Raw genomic sequence first — 18,420 nt, forward strand, 5'->3', positions numbered from 1 at the left:
TCTGTTGTGATCTCTGTCACTTATATGAAAAACACAGTATCTGCCCTGAATAGGTGTCTTTTTCAAAGATGGACAAAATATCCTTGGGTAGTAAAATATATGCTATCATTTTATACTTGTGATAAATAAACTTGACCCTTGTAAATTTAGCTGGAATGAAGTGTGCCTCAAATGTGGCCTTTTACCAGGATGTGGTGAGCTCAGGGTCCATACATGTTTATTTTCTTCTGCTTTTCTTAATTCCATACATTTATATTAGGATCTAAAAGGGTAACAGCTGTTTTTCTTATATTTTCACAAACATAAAATAACTAAAAGGATAAAAAAACCTTTGGTTCAAATAAGCATCTCCTCTTTCAAACATACACAGCTAAACATTGTATGTATATATACGCTTATATATATGTACACATTAAGGCTGTACATCAAAATATATTCCATATTAACATAATGAAAATAAATGAAATAAATATATTACAACAGCATGATGAGAAATTTTCGAATAGGGAGCATTTAGTATTTGTAAAATGTATACCCAATTTCTCGTTTAATGTGACCCAGCTTCTGTAATACGATGTAATACGTTGTAATACTAAATAATACGTAACTCAATACCCGTTCTCCCACAAGCGAAGAAGCCACAAGATGTCGCTCGGATTCAGAGAACCAACACCCACTGCTGGAAAAGGGGTCAATACCTTCAGGATTTCAAAAGTCGTTTTAACATGACAGTTTTAAGAATGGCTTTTGACTTACATAACCTTTAAAAGGTATTCTGTTTTGTGTTCTGTGATGTGTATATGTCCCAGCAATACTTTTCATCGTTCCTTATGAGTTTTCATGACAATGTTTTAGATTCTCTGCCAATATTTTTAAGACGGCATCTTGCTGCTGCCTGACTAATTTTCCTTTAAGTCACAACAATAACTCAATAAAAATTTTAATATGAAAAGTAATTTGCTTACTAGGGACTATGACTTAAAAGAACTTTCAGGCAGATGGACAGTGTAAGTGGTAAAGAATAACTACTTAGATGTTGTTTGTAGTCATTGATGGCTGTCAAAGTGCATACAAACTTTCTGAATGGACAGAAAAAACCTTAATGATTGCTAATGTAGACTACAGAAGATGCTCAATTAGTATCTACACAGATATACTACTTGTTTATTGACAAGGTGTATTGCTCTGTTTATGTTATTTAGAGTAACGTGATGTAAGAGTTTGGAAAAGTGAACAATTGAAGAGGCATATAGTAAAATCCTGTCCAGACTTTTTCCAGGGTATCTGTACTCCCTTGCCCTAGGCAGAGAGAAAGTCAGGCTAATCTCTTGAGTATATTTAGGATCTGGGCTTCTATCAGATATTATTCCACAAATCTGGGTACGTCAGCTTTATGGTCATATGATGCCATAGCTGCCATTTATCCCCTATTTAAATATCTTCCTAAGAGAAAGAAATACAGCACATATGGTTTTAGGGGTCATTAGATCATTTAGCAACCTTCTTAAGGCAAGCTGTTCTTAAATTACTCCTGCTGTCTGTTAGTATAGATCTAATTACACCAGGGAGTGATTTGCTTTGCACCAGTTCAGCAGGATTCTCAGATACTAATACGGAAACTCTGTATTTACCCTCATTCATGCAGAATGATTTAGTGGGGTCTTTTATTTTGTTTATTTTTTAGGCAGTCTTTCCTTCCAGACTTAAGGAAGAAAAATATGTTCCTGCAAGTAAGTGCCAAGGGACTGTGACAGAAGGAAAATTCTTACTGGTAATGTTACTTGGTGGTATGAACATAGCCTGGCTAATGCAGGTAGATTTTGCATTAGGAGTCTGAAGGACAATACAAAACTGTAGCAAACCTACAAATCGTGGCCCTGTTCCTCTTCCCCCAATCAATGTTTATACTTCAGGTGACCTTCTATGAGACTGTGCAAAGGAGAAAGTCATTTAGAGATAAGGTCCACACCTCAAATTGAGTGCAGAGAAGTTTACTTGTCTTAATAAGCAGACTAATACTGAATTCTAGATTTCCATATAAGCCCATGATGGGATCCTTCCCAATTAAGTGCACTCTCCTTCAGTTAAGATCAAATCAAGTAACTGTATTGTCTGGCCATCATAAAAGCTTCAGTGATTTGAAACAAATTGCTGCTCATCGTAACAGTTTGCTTTAAAAAAAAAGTAAATCCAACAGATGGAAGGTAATAGAACTGTGAGTGCTCTTATGGAAGCCCAAGAATAGGTAATTTGATAATGGTTTGCTTTTCTCTCTGGAGGTAATACTTTTTGTTATTTACACTATGTTCACATTTGGTTCAGTTTTCTCTCTGAACACAGAAAAATAAAACTGGAGAAAACTGCTTGGCTCTAGTCAAATAATATAAGGAGTCAGGGGACGAAGAATGAATAAGATAAAGAGAAAAATAGGAAAAATGGAAATAAATCAAACCAGATCTCTAAATAGCTGAAGATAGTAAGGGCTCCTTGACCCCAGCCTCTACTGAACTTAATGTAATTGTACTGAACTTCCCTGTGGGTGAAGAGTGAAGAAGGTATTAAAACATTTTAGAAAAGAGTGTTAAGAAATTAAACACTTCAGGTTCTGCTATTCTAGTCTCAAAATAATTAATGTACCGTCCTCTTTACTTCTGCGTCATTTAGTGGTTTATTACCGGTGTGCCACTCCTTTCTTTTAAATCAAACAGAACCAGGATATAGCTGGGAATGCCGTGCTCTTTGTGATGTTATGTCATTATGGATATTGTGTTTCTGGTGCACCAATTTCTTCCATTAAGGATAATAAATTCCTTGTTCTTTTGTGGATAATGCAACATGGTCTCAACAGAGCTGGTTGAAATAACATTTTCCTAATATCATTTTCCTTAGCTTCAACTGCTAACATGACTGTAAACATTTGCATTTTACAGTAATACTCATGCACAATGTAATATTCTACACAGAATTTAGTTCATCACAATTCATATCATGACTTGATGTGCTGCTTTCAACAGATGTTTTACTATTATTGTTTCATATACAAATGCTGCTACAGAAACAAGCATAAAATAGCCTGCACTGAGCAACCACCTGCAGAGTTTTGCAAATCGAGACAGCAGAAGTTTCGGCAGTGATCTTTCCCATCAACAGATGGAAACAGAGATAATTGATTCCACTGGGCAGAACACTTCACTGGGTAGCTTAACCTACTGGTTTGGTTTTTAGGAAATATTTGAAAAAGGCTTCTCAAAAGATGTCAAAAATATTCAAAGAGGTTGCAAAAGGTGGAAATTTAGATTTCCATCATTTTATTGCCTGCAAGTACAGCAAGTTTGTCTCATGGAAAACTTCTATTAAAATCATATTCCTCGATCAAGTTCTATTATATATTTTCATCATGGTTGTGAGTAAAACAAGCTGTCATGTTTTTAAATTAAATAGAAACAACTTAATTTTTGGAAAGAGTTTTTTGACCATATGTAGTTATATCAGATAGAACTTCTCCGAGTCCAGGGACTCTTGCTTTTCTTTGTAGTGGAAAGACTCGTAAAGTAGCTGTTAAGAGCAAAACTGGCAAGCTTTGAATCCTGTAATCAAGAATACTTTCTATCCCAATACAGTTCAATCATGCTGTCAAAGGTATGCAGTAAACTGTAGCCTGGGACCACATGAGAAAAGCATGAGACACAGTTTGTTGGCTGCAGCCAGTCAGGTGGTGTGAGCTGCAACACACAGAGCTGCAAAGTGTAGCTTTTCTCCTTCACAGATTCTCTGCCATTCTGTGTACCTGAAAAACTTGTTAGAGAGCCTCTGGAATTTGCTCCTCCTGGCACTCTGACAGAGAACTTTCTTGGCCTTCAGAACATATTGCAAGGCCAATCATTTCCATCAAGATTTGGCTGCATAGCTCTAAACAAAGACTTATTTTCCTAATCATTGATTTTTTCTCTGATGGATAGTTAATTGGAACAGTACTGACCACTGTGGGCATTTATAAATTGAAGCATTCTTTTATGTACGATGCACCCAATGCCACAGTAGGGGGTAGATTGTAAATAACTTTTAAAAACCCACGCAGATAATAAGGGAATTCAAAACATGGCACATCTATAGCTGTACCATTGACTATAAACTTCATGTAAAAGCAGAAGCAGCAAAACACACAAATTGCTCTTTGATATTTATATTACTTTGGTTTCTAAGACCACGCATACATATGCATATAGTTGATTTGGGATAAATTACTGGCTTTGCATTTTATGTGACCTGTTGAAACATGCAGTATCCGCCTGCCCCTCAAATGAATGGACTGTATTTCTCAAGAATAGGAAATAATTTCTCAAATTAGAAAAGGAGAAGACTGTTACAAAGATGGAAAGGGACAGCTTGTTTTAACAGACTGATTTTATTCTTCGGGAGACAACCCAGCTAAAAATTAACTACACATGAGCAGATACCTATTTTAAATACTACAGATCTGTTTCATGATTTTCCCTTAAAGCTGGGAAGATTAATGTGTACTTGCAAGTAGTATCTTCTGTAGAAATTCAGATCCCCTTTGTCTGTCCTAAACTGGTGGATAATGTATCAAGGCAAATTTTAAGGAAGCAGAGTCTTATTAACTTGAGAGGAAAACTAACAAATATTGCAAATATTCTGAAGAGATATCTCTGATTTTGGCCAACCGCAATCCATAGTTTAAGGATAGGATAAGGAAAAGAAGATTAATGTTGAATAACATCCTGTTGCCATTAGCAAAGGCTGAATTCTTCAGTAACCTAAACTAAGTGAAATCCAATAGAAGTTCAGCAGCTAGCCAGCAAATATGAGCTTTGGATTAATCCAAAACTTTTTTGTTTAAGAGGAAAAACAACCTTTTCATGGACATGATGAATGACAGCAATGACTGAGGAATTTAAGAACTTGCTTAAAATGTTCCTTGTATCCTGTTTTCATTCTGGACTTATGTAGGCAGTTTTTCTTTGGAAATGAGTAAAAAACTTCATTTACATACAACAGATAACCAGTTTCTTTGGATGACACCAGTAACCATAAACATTCCTCCTCCCTTGTCTTCTTTAAAACCCAGGGAAGCATGTCTACCCAAGACCTTACATTTTTTTTTCCCCAAAATGTGAAATATCAAATGCTCTAAATGACTGTGAATCTATTAATGTTACAATCATGCCTATTACTGTTTTAAATTTTGATTTATGTTGAATTGTATGGTCTGGGCAACTGTAAATTTGACTCTTTTCTTCATTCTAATATACGGCTAATTTACTAGTCCTAAAAGAAACTGTATTTTGGCATAAGGTGATTTATTTTTTTCCCTTCCTTGTCTTTCTTTTTCAGTGCCCTTTACAATGGACTTGAGTCACGTTGGATGGAAACTTCTCCATTGTATGTGGTTCCGTGGTTGAAACAATTTTGTGCTTAGTTTCAAGTGGCTGTAATATAAATAGAAGCCACACCACTTTTTTATGTGGGATGGTGTATTTTTATAACTTAAAGCATGATGATATATTTGAAGAACAAATTAGTCATTCTGCCTCAAGAACTAGTCTGTCTGAGGTATGCCACAAAATTGTTTTCAAATTGTTTACCTGGTGTGGAGCCTACTGGGAGTAAAAATAGATTCTTGATTTAGGCTTGGTAATTCCTGTATTACAGTTTGGCTTATTCTGTTGCTTAACTGATTACCATGGAGCTGCTCTGGTACAGAGCAGCAGTACAGTCCTTAATAGTTTGTTGTCAGATGTATTGTTACATTTATTCCTTCAGTATATTAAAAGAAGTATGTGAAAGCTGTAGCTGATAATGCTGCTCTTGATCAGACCTGCTGCCTAGCTATGAAGACACAAAAGATGCTATTTAGCATTTATGTAGCACTTTTCAAAGAATCGTAGAATGGTAGAATGGTTTTGGTTAGAACAGACCTTTTACGTATCTAGTCCAACCCCTCCTGCCACGGGCAAGGACATCTTTCACAAGATCAGGTTGCTCAAAGCCCTGTCCAACTTGACCTTGAACACTTCCAGTGACGGGGCATCCACAACCTCTCTGGACAACCTGTTCAAATTTCTTACTACCCTCATCGTGAATAATTTCTTCCTTAGATCCATTCTAAATCTACCCTCTTTCAGTTTAAAACCATTACCCCTTGCCCTGCCACTACAGGCCTTAGTAAAAAGTCTTTCTCCATGTTTCTTAGAAGCCCCTTTTAAGTATTGAAAGGCCACAATAATGTCTCCCTGGAGCCTTCTCTTCTCCAGGTTGAACAACCCCAACCCTCAGCTTTTTTTCATAGGAGAGCTGTTCCAACCCTTTGATCATTTTCATGGCCTCCTCCGGACCTGCTCTAACAGGTCCATGTCTTTCTTGTACTGGGGACTCCAGAGCTGGATGCAGTACTCTAGGTAAGGTCTCACGAGAGCAGACCTGCTAGCCACGCTTCTTTTGATGCAGCTCAGGATATGGTTGGCTTTCCGGGCTGCAAGTGTATATTGCTCGCTCATATCGAATTTTTCATCCACTAGTATCCCCAAGTCCTCTCTGCAGGGCAGCTCTCAATCCATTCATCACCCAGTCTGTACTGATATTGGGGGACTGCTGTGACCCAAGTGCAGGACCCTGCCATCCAGGTCCCTCTGGACGGCATCCCTTCCCTCTAGGGTGTTGACTGCACCACTCAGCTTGGTGTCATCCGCAAACTTGCTGAGGGTATACTCAATGCCACTAGGTATGTCATTAATGAAGATATTAAACAGTACTGGTCTCAGTACAGATCCTTGAGGGACACCGCTTGTTACTGGTTTCCATTTGAACATTGAGCCGTTGACTGTAACTCTGGATGCGGCCATCCAGCCAATTCCTTATCCATTTAATAGTCCACCCACCAAATCCATATCTCTCCAATTTAGAGGCAAAACTTTTATGTTCTTAGAGACTTTTACAAAAATACCACACTCTCAGAAGTTATTTAAAGGATCACTAAAATAAACTTCACATTTTGTAAGCATGGAAATGGAAACACAAAGATGATTTGCAAAGTCTGAAAGGTAGCAAGGCCAGGGGCAGAATTCTGCATCCCCACACTTTAAGTATCAGGCCATGTAAGATAAAACGAGTGAAACACATCCATTTGCAACCTTTGACACAAATTTTCTAGTATGCTAAACATACTTCAAGAGTTTCCTAGATTTGAAAGGTACTTCTGTGAATTGCAGCACATAAAAAAAGATTGTCATGTAATTCATTTTGCACAAGAACAACAAGAACTATTGTCTTTATTCTTTCTGACATCCTCAGTGGGGCAAAGATTGTCTATGACAGTGCTTCTTATTATTTCCATGATATTTTATACAGATGTAACTGAAAGGAAACAACACAAAGCCTGGTAATTCACTGAATCCACAGTTATCCGTTTACTGGTAGAACCACACCAACACCTGGACTACTCAATTATATCTGGAGATAATCTGATTTGAATATGAAAAACCTCTAAAACATGTTGATAAATTCTTGAATTCTTGTAGCTCAGGGTATGTCTACAGAGTTTTCCAGCCAAATCCTTTGAAGAAAATTTTGAGCTTAAAATTATAGAATAAGATTCTTTATTCTACAAGCAGAAGTTTCCTACCTGAGGCTGCTGAGTGGCAGTGGGTCTCTGAGGAGATGGTATAGGAGTTTTGGACAACATTTGGTTCATTTTGCTTACAACTAGATCAGTTATATGTTGCCTGTCTTCAGTCTGATGCTCACCAATCAGAGGCATTGCACAGTCCATGACCTGTAAAATAAAACAATACATCAGCTATTGATATGGCACCAAAGTAAACTTATTCCACATCTGTGTAGAATGTCAGGTCCTCTATTTACATAATTGTTTTTAACAAAAGTCAAACCAGATCCGTAGAAATGATATGTTATATCACAAAAATCCTGAGTGCAGGATATGGGTCAGCAAAGCAAGAGAACAGCAACTTTACAATGTCATCCCTTTCTAATCTTCAAGCAACATACAGGTTCAGTATGATACCTGGGCATACACTCTCTGGGGAACATGACTCCTGTGGAAAGCACATAGCAGATATGGAAAATGAGGTTTCTTAGGCTATTCAGTGGTCTGCCGAAAAACTGAAGTAATTGTCTGCACTTCTGTCTAAGCTACATTTCTGAAGTTTTTTCTTTCTTATGTGTTTTTGTGGCTTATACCATGTTCATCAGCTGAATTAGAACGTGGAAGTGCCAAAAAAACTTCAGCTTCTGAGCTATTTGTTGGATTTCTGCTAGGGAAGGCTGGATCCTTATTGACTGATGAAAAATTTTAAATAAGACCTTATTATTCATATCGTTTTTGAAAAGTAGTGTTGCTGCAGTGCAGCTGATGCAAAAAGAAGTAAGAATTTCTACAAAGAAAGAAGCAAATAAAAATGTGCACCTTTCCATTCTAAATGCGGCAGGTTAATAGTGTTCAGCAATTATTTAATTTGGCTATTCAGATAGATAAAAATAATACTGAATTCAGTTCACTTCAGTGGGTTATAAGTATTTGTTATTTTTACACAATATTTTTTATTTCTACACAATATTTGTTATTTCTACAGTGTATCTCTTTTTGGCACGTCTGTGTTTGGTTCAGGGGAAATAAAAGCCTAACATAATAACCCCAACTGTTATTCACAATGGCACTGGACATTCTTATTTCAACAATAAAAGGATTTAATTCACTTTTGAAAAACTGCAATCCTTTTTCAATACGTATCAAGGCCATTCAGAAAAAGGTGAAGGCATGTCACCTGCAGCCCTGCATTCTGGTGTTTCTCATAGGTATGGATCACAAGTGACTGAGGCCTACAATACAAACAATAGTATTAATAATTAATAAGAGGCTGTCAGGGATAAAGCAGACTACATTAGCAGTAATATACTATATGGATGCCATTATATCTGATCCAGTTAGAGTCTTTGTACAAACTGAGTTGTGTCCATCTACCTTTCAGTCTGTGAAAAGCTGTCCAGCTGCCAAATCTCACACAAGATTTCTTACTAGTGTAGGCAATCATGCATTAGCCACAAAAATCAGCTGTGCTGGTAAGAGAGAAGGTGATGGTGGATGAAGAAGGAAAGAATCATTAGTAAGGGATCCTCATGGGTTTTGTACAACTGCAGAAGGATCAGCGAGTTTCATCAGGGGTGTTTTAGTACTTCCAAAAGTGCATCTTCTGTATCTCTTTGGCTTCTGAAGTTCCTTCTCTACTCCAGGTAAATGGAACAAGACTGAAAAGGTTCAACAGAGTCAAAAGAGTGCTGGAGGACTCTTGCTGCCACAGGCAATTGTAAGTGCTAATGGCCAGAGAAACACCTTAAACTTCCCTCACTTCTATCCGGTTTCTAGCGAAAGGACTAGAAAGAGAGCTCTGCTATTGGGGGGCAGGGCTATTTTGGCTAGAGATGTTGATTCCCGTCTCTTCAGGCGGGCATTCTGCTGTAGGTTGTTGCCTTGAGCTATTTTTGTTAGTTGCCCAGCTTGTGTAGTTGAAGGAAAGATATTGAAATTTTGTGATAAGACCTGATTCTGCAAATATTTACAAGGTGGAAGAATTTTATTATTGTCTGTAGGGGTGACACGGGGATCGGACTAAAGAGCATGAAGCTAGTGCATCTGCGTTGTATGGATCCCTCCTGCGGTAGAACGGATATAGCGGCAACAACAAAACTCTTCTCAATCCATCAACCTACACTGAACACATTATCTCCTTTATAAACAAAGAGCGCAGTTTTACCTTCCTTCTTTTAGATATTCAAGTGCTTCTAGGAATTAGACACACGAATTGGGTATTTAAAGAGACATTTGGATTTAAAAGAACATGCATGTTCATTACAACACTGGAATGTAATCTTTCATCTTGCACAGTAATTGGCAATGAGCTGTATTGTAAATAATATTACCTAAGCTTGAGGATTTTTAAAATATGGTAAGTGCTATAGAAATTCTTATTGAGGCTGACAAAGACTACTTTGTTCTAATAATGAGATTAGTTTGAAGTCCAAAAGCATTTACATTATTTTGCTGTTTGTTCATTTACAAGAGACACTGGCATTGTGCATTGGCAACCAAACTGTTGGCAACACTTGTTCTGGGATTTTCAGATCTAGGATGTCTCCTCTAAGCTTCCTCACAGCTAAAAGGCTTTAAAATGACCCCAAAGTAAACAATGAAATAATATTTGAAGTCCAGAGCAAATGTTTTGTAAGAAATGAATGAATGTTTTTCCACTCTTGGGCCACATCAACAGTATTGAAGAAATGCTTAATAATTACACAGAAAGTTTCTATAAAATTTACCATATTTTTTAACAAACATATTTTTAAGTGGAACATAACCAATTTTTTTAATTAATTGAGAGAAATGTATTGAACTGATATGAGTTGATATTTCTGAATGGGTAAATGTAGTCTTGCTGGTTGTGTGGCTCTTGAAATAAAAAATTTTTGTGGATTTACTTTAGTATTAAGTTCTGCTGAGTTATTGCTATTTCTTAAAATTGTTGTAACACTTAAAGATCCACTTCATTTTATGACGAGCTGCTTCTTGGAAGACTAATTTAGCAAGAAACAACAGAACTTCTTTAAATTATAGGAAAATAACTCTTTGTGGTAGTTTACCCTGTTAGAGTATCATCATCTGCTTGAATCAGATTCAGTATTTTGCACCTAAATCTTAGCTGCATATGTCAACAACATGCAATTTTTTTTCTCTTCTGTGTTCTCTTCAGATACCTGAAGTCACCTATTCTGAGTCAGTGGTATGAAAAGAGAAGCACCATATCTTTCATAAAAAGTGAGAACCACCTACCTCTCGTTAAGACATTCTTCAATTCTGGTAAATCATTCATCCTTTGTTTTCATTCTACACCCTGTCCTGAGTTGCAGTGGGGTGTTTGTTAGACTCTCGAGGTGTAAATGAATCACAGCCCTTAATGGAGCTCTTCTCTTTAATATTTTTTTTATATAGAAATATATAAATACATAGGTTTATATATATATATGTATATATGTGTGTCTCCACCTGCAGGGAGGAAGCAACCATATGTGCCAGATACTTTGGCCAGGACTTTAAAGTGTTAATAATGACTGAATGTTAGAATGTCTTGATGTCAGTGTGAAGGACATTGGATGTTTGGTTGTCCACTGCAAAACATCTGATTTTCAGAGAGGGAGTTATGTTCGTGGTCTAAAAATCTGCCCCCCCTGAAGTTAATGACATTAATGACAGTTATTCTTGAAAATATTGCCCCTCTTGCTATCAGGTGTATATTAACCTCTCTCTTACCCAACAACAGAAGCAACAGTTATAGGTTTCACAAGTGTGCAAAGAAAACCTCACTTTGTTTACCATCTGCTTACATTAAAAAAATCGTTTGGAATGACCGTGAAACAAATTGCCTAAAATAATGTCCTGCCAAAGGATTAGACAGGATTAAGATCTAGAGGAGTGGGTTCTGACTGAATTTCTATTTTTAAATGGTTCTATAACTGCAAGTTTACATATAAACTTTCTTTAGGAGATATTGCCATGTTCTTTACCAGAACATGTGGGACAAGTGTAGTTCTATGGCTAAGGATAAAAAACGAAGCCTTGGAGCGTTGCTCAAAACTTCATGTCCACTTCAGTAGAGATCTTACATTTCTTGAAGACAGTATTTTCAAGCATAGCTGCCCTATTGACATACTGAGGCAGTTTCAAACACATATGGCATTAAAAAACAGAGCCATTTGCCCTTGACAATCTTTTGTCACTTGGACATGTTTTGACATTGTTAAAAATCCTTTTGTTCGTTGCCATACCTGAACAAATATTGTTGGCCAAAGATATGCCAAACCTAACACTGAACAAGTACTGAGTCATGGCAACTCTTGAATGATGGTAAGCTATAATGTGTTCTGGTGCTTTACTGAAGTACAAAGACAGCAGCCAAAGTGTTAAAAAGAGAAAGTAAGGCATCAGATTATCAAAAAACTACTGGTCCCAAAGTGAAATCTCACTAAATAGTTGAGTGAGTAAAAGATTACCAAGGCTTAAAAGCAGTTCAGTTGCAGGACACTGTTCAGTTTAATAAATGATTGGACCTGAGAGGCAATATGGGTGGGTAGAAGTCATGGGTGGCAGGAGGCTGAAGGGGCTCTTACCACTTGCATTGCTGAGAAGGAATGGCTAGACTGTCCAGAGCAGAGCATTTACACCATGCATTGCTTGGGGCTGCTAAGAAGATGCTTCGCTTCTCTCTCTGTTATTGCTGTTGTGACTCTCAAGGATAGACGTTAACATTACTGAGAGAGCACTTCTGCTATTCCTTGGCAAAGAAGCTAAGATCAAGGTGAATACTTTACAAGGTGGGTTTTGTTGTCTTTCTCTTTTTTCTTTTCTTTAAGAAAATGCAGTCTATTTTCCTTCCTAGTAAAATAATTAATGACAGTCATCAGAAATCAGTAATGTTTTATATAAATGTATCTTAAGAATTAAAAATATTTTGGGTAACACTAAAAGTTTTTAAAACTTGTGAGTGGCTAACAGGAATGTCATGCTGGCATTTCCCCCACTTTAGAGGACTTGACAAAGTTTAAACATACACAAAGCATCCTGTTTATAAATAGTCTACTTACAGCCTGCACTAGTTTTAAAATATCATTTAATAACAGCCAGGGGTTTTTTTTAGTACCTAGTTCAGCTATTTAAAATATTGGAGTTTCCCACTAAGAGGATTTCATAGAAAAAAGACATCTGTAATTTATAAAATCAAATATGTTACTTTTGCAGATGCCAGCAAAAACATGGGTCACTATGAATTACGGTCACTTAATTCATATTGTTTCTGTCTTTCATTTATATGTATTTCAGAAACCAATTCTATGGGATTAATTTCTCTTATCACCCAGAAACCATATTCTGAAATGCACTTAACACATCTTTATATTAAACTATAAGAGACTGACTGTATATATTAGCAGTAGTAACAGAAACTACAGCAGCATGTTTAAGTCATCACAATACTGTGACAAAACAAACCACTGACCTTTCAGTGATACGACCTTTTAGTGAATTAGTCTGTGCCCTCCGCTGCTAGTGTGGATAAGGCAAATATTTGAAATTTGGGCTACAAGACTGAGACTGGCAAGAAAGAGAAGAGAAATGTTGTTTAACTCTGATGAATATGAAAGGAAACGGGATGGGATTAACAAAGGAGCCAGTGCAATTATAAGATATCAGTAATTGCAAAGGGATCATCGTGTTTGAAGGAGAAACTACTCGGACTGCCATTGACCAGACATAGTTATCCATTACATAATATGTTTACCACCAAAGGATTAAGAAAGATCTCCTGCTTGGAGCTTCATGAAGACCCAGCCCAAATGGTGCTGGGAAAGACAGAGTTGTGGAGCTTAAAAGAAGGGCAAAGGTGAAGAACTCTGTTGATACAGTGGAAGAAAAAGGTGTTTGTCAGGATGCTGAAATACAAGAGGAATATGAAGGAACAGATAGAGGCCTTGCAAGTCAGAATTGCACAAGCAGTCTGACAGAATAATGATATATGGATTTCGTATAGAAAGAGACTTATGAATTACAGGAGGAGATATGATAAGTGGTAAGTGCAGAGGGAGGAGGAATTAATTTCATTGCAAATCAGGGTAATTTTAAAGGTCCATGCTTGAGAGTGTGAGGACTGAGAAAAAACATTTACTTTGGTCTGTGAATAAGAGAAGCTGGATTGTGTCATTGCTATGTTATGCATGTGTTATTCTTATGTGTTATTTTTGTGGGACCTGGATGTCTCCAGTTGTGGCAAAAATTTTGACTGTAAAGGCAGAGGCTGATACAGATTTTAATTTAAGAGTTCTAATTATGGAGAAAGTAATTGACATTAAGAAAACCTAATAGTTTGAAGAGGTCATTTAAGACTGAATGGGACGTAAGAAGAGACGGTGTGATTTCTGAGAAGTAAGGGAGTGACTGGATATGAAGTAATCATGGGGCTTTCTCTGAGGTCTCTATAGCAGATGGAGGAATAATCTGTAATTGGAAATGTAACCACACCTGAGAAGTCGGTAGGGGATAGTACAGCAGAAAATCAGTGGTGACTGCTAGGAAATTTTTACAGTCCCTCCTGCAGTGGGTGAGTAACAACATCTGCAGAAAAAGGAAGAACAGCTGGGAAAGTGAAGCAAGCATTCCTAGATGAAGGATCCAGTGCCCACAGACAAATTTATATGGTCTTGTTTCAATCTGGAATGAAAAAAACCCAAGCAAATGATTTCTATGTCCAATCAAAATTGCTGGATGAAGCTGAATTTGTATGATGCAAACTCATGCAAATGTAGTAGATTAAAAAAAGGTGTAAAAATATATAGAAAATGCAGTTAATATATCTGAGAAAAATTCAAGCACTTTGAAGAGAATATATGAAAGAGATTGGTTTAATCTATAAAATAACAATTAATTTACCATCAGAATGAATTTGACCTGTATTCACCCCCCTATTAATAAAGTATGGTTCATTATGAACAAAGGAAAACAAGATGGTCACATCTAAGAAGTGCTATTGTTGCTAATTTAAAATTTTAAAAGTTACAGGTATTTTGACAATAGAGTAAACATAAATATTTTGTGAAAAAAATATTAGTGAGTAATTATTCTTAGGATGGAAACCAAAATATTCATGTTATTCCTTCAGGTCAATAATTATTGCTCCATTCAAATGAAAACTAGTGTCCTAGCAAAACAAATTCACCTCCTTCATTACCTATGTCACTAGATACACTTCTTTTACTTTTCTGTCTAAAAGAAGAGCTGATGTCATTATTTCTGGAATAGTATCTGGAAAATTTCAGTGGATTAATCTGTTACTTCCAAAATATAAAAAAAGTCCAAGAAGAGTTCATTGAATAAATTGACTTTTTTCTATCACATGAAGCCCACATATGAAGGAATATATTAATGAATTCAGCACTAATGCATCAGAAGCTTGGAAAAATCTTAATTAAAAAGGTTGGTTTTTTCTAGAATTGTATCTTCTTAGCCATTTCTTATTATGTTATATTAAGTCCTATTAGGAATAATTAAGTTATATTAAATCCTATTAGGAAATGTAGGAATGCTCCTTGTTTTGGAAATACGAATCTTCACAGACAGATGTGGTCTTATTTATAACTTAGTTATATCACCAGAAGAGTAATTTTAGACTCCTACATGTTCAAAATTTCTTATAGTACCAGATCATAAATTATAAAAGACTTGTGACTTCATCAACTGTTACAGTTGGATTTAGTTCCCTTACTAACCTGAATAGAAGATATTCTTTAATGGACGGAAAGTCACTTAAGTATGTAGAAAAATCATGGCCAGTATTATTTGCCACTCCTGCACATATTTATATGCCAAATCACCTGATTTAGAGATAAAGTTATGCTTCTAGGGAGTTTTAAAAAATCTGTTTATTTATAGGAGACTTATAGGAGACAATATTGGCAGACATGGTAAGAAATAAAACTTCTCCCTCTTTTTTCTTTTAGGAGAGGGTCTGAGCAACTTTGAAGTTAGTCATGCTTTGAGCAGAAAGTTGGACTAGGTGACCTCCAGAGGTCTCTGCCAATCTAAATACGTCTATGATTTGTGATACATCACTTACAGGATATTACCAAATATTTCTAACAGAATATATTTTCATGTCTTTGTCCAGTCTTTGGTGCTGAATTTTGGAAATGTATATGATTAAGATAGAAGAATAAGCAAGCTTAGCTTCAGAGCACTTAGAAGTACAGTATCAGAGGCTTGTGCTCATTAAACTTGTGCCATAGTCAGTGACATAGATCAGTCTGAACTGTAAATTGAATAGTATAGCTATCATTTCCTAGAAAGCACAACTTTAAGTAAAATTGTGCACAAATACTGCATGAGCTACAGGTTTCTTCCACCTTTGCTCCCTTCTGATGGATTCCTTCATATACTTTAGCCAATATTATTCAGGACACTGACTATGGGAATACAGAAGTCTGTAAAAGACAGCATCCTTTGTGCTGGTGCTGTATCACTACACTTTATACAGTATACATACTCTGGAGTTGGTGGTATATTTCCTAGCAGTTTGGTAGACTGAAGCACCTTCAGAAACAGTGTCTATTACACCAAGACTTAAAAAAAAAAGTCAAAATCTGTTTCTTAATTTCTTATATTAGATTACAGTGGCTGAAAATATTCTTTATGAAATCCAAACAGTTTGCATCTTTCTAGGTTATAAACCACTTGGAAGCTAATTTTAATATAGCCTAGGGTAAAAATAAGCAAGTAGAAAAAAGACACCTGCAGCAGCCACCCACCCATTCAATTTTGAGCAAAATTTGGAAGACTGCCTGTGAGGCCACTTTAAAGGATTCTGTTACATTTGTTCTCTTTTTCTGCATTCATCACCATGATATGAGCTTTTGTTTAGTTTCCCAGAGGTTTGGTTTTCCAAGAATGAATCATGAAAGATAATATTTAGTGGAGTCAGAAACATGAACAATGCTCAAGTATCTGTTCCTTCTAGTATTAAAAATTTTAAAAGGGAAAGATTAAAAGTCCTTCTTCTATTTAAGAAGTTAAAGTTTAATGGACCTTAATTTTATGTCTTATTAGCAAGAATCGGTGAGACAGTTAAAAAGCTGTATGTTGCAATGATGTGTTAATAAAATCCTTGTTTCTACAGCTTGTCTCTGGCATGATGATGCTTGGCAGCTGAGTATTCCAACTGAGGTGAAAAGAACAGACACTAAATGAATAGCTAAGATTGTTACACAAAATAATAACTTGGCCTTCCTCCTGACCAACCTGACAGCCCTTCCCTTTAGCTAAGTGATTCTTCAATTAGTTCACTGCTCCGTAGTAGGATTTTGGAGATAGTTCTTTGGAGTATAGAAGTAAAAGACAAGAAGAACCACAAGGTTCTTCTAGAGAAGGTAATTTCTTCCAGGAAACAACTTTTAGAAAACCACGTTCTTTTATAAGTCAAAGTTACCTCTTACAGCACCCATCTAAGAAAACTGTAGAGAGCTTGTAGATTCACAGAAAAACAGAGGTTGTATTGTGTTTGAATAATATTAAGACTTCAATATTTTGTCCTTCCTGTCTTCAGATAAATTGGTCTGGGTTTTTTTTCCTGGAGGCGCACAAGGTATCCCTTAACTGCATAGAAGAAGGCACAAATGGACATCTTCCAAAATTCCCCTGGGAGTAGCATTTATAGCAGCGTGGAAAGACAAATGGTACACTAAGAATGTATCCTTTTTATAATGTTTGAGAAATAATAGTAGTATTGGCTTTTGCTTGTTCAAATGACTAGAAATCTCTGGGGTAGCTGTAGAAATATGAAGATACTGATGCACAAACCAGCACTGGGGAACTGACCCAAATCTATAAAATGGACCCAAATCTAGAACCCAAAGCTATAAAATGTGAGAAGCTGTACTTGCACTGCTATTTCTTGGGTTTTTATTACATTGAGACCTGCTTGGTCAAAGGAACATGCACATCCCACAAGAGAGACATCTTCAAGAAGCTAACAGTAATAAAGATCTGTACATTTCTTTATTTCATAACAAGGTTTATGTATGCAGAAATTAAGTGTCTAGAACTATACTTCAGTGTCACTAAACATCCTTAATTTTTTCTTCTTTCATTTTAGTTCTCTAATCCTTCCATATTATTCCTGAACAGGCATTACTCTACTTACACAGCAAGCACACTTTGCCTAACTTGAACGGCCATGAGGCTTTAAAATAAGTTATTTAAAAATTCTCCTCCTTTTAATCAAATATATATAGAAGAGAAACTATTAGAGAAACTAAACCAGAAGAAAATATGTTTACCCTTCTTGAAGAAGTGGGGCATGATGACTGGATCTAACATTAAGAACCAACACATTCTTACCTGCAATGTAAGCATACCATGCTAGATCATAGACAAAGAATCACTTTATAGTGGTGTTTTTTAAGAAGTACAGCTAGAACATTAGATTCATGAGACACAATGTTGTACTGATTCTCTAATATCAGCCACTGGTACAATTTGTTGCTGCATGGTTTTGGGGAATAAAAGAAAGCAGAATGTTAAACCAAGGAATGACAAAAGGACCATCACAAAGCAGTTGAAAGGCTACAACACCAAAATAATAAAATTATCGGTATAAGATAAAAAAGGAATGGAAAGGACAATATGAAATTAATTAGTAACCTTCCAGAAATAGTCATATAAGAAGTCATTTATATGTTATACTTTCTAACATTAGTTTAGAATGGATTTTTCTAAACAGATGAGTTGTTACATGTAATACTTAAACACTGTGGGTATTGTAAAAGTATTGTCTTGGATTATGCATGTCCTAA

General features: G+C 36.2%; 1 protein-coding gene across 1 annotated transcript in view; it reads right to left on the reverse strand.

The window, feature by feature from the left end:
- SYN2 (synapsin II) overlaps positions 1 to 18,420 on the reverse strand; it is a 194,363-nt gene that overhangs the window by 16,846 nt on the left and 159,097 nt on the right. The window contains exon 10 of the mRNA XM_052776242.1: positions 7,643 to 7,792. Within this exon, the coding sequence (XP_052632202.1) occupies positions 7,643 to 7,792 (150 nt within the window). The remainder of the gene's footprint in view (positions 1 to 7,642; positions 7,793 to 18,420) is intronic.

This window comes from Harpia harpyja, chromosome Z (assembly GCF_026419915.1).
Source record: "Harpia harpyja isolate bHarHar1 chromosome Z, bHarHar1 primary haplotype, whole genome shotgun sequence".
NCBI lineage: Eukaryota > Metazoa > Chordata > Aves > Accipitriformes > Accipitridae > Harpia > Harpia harpyja.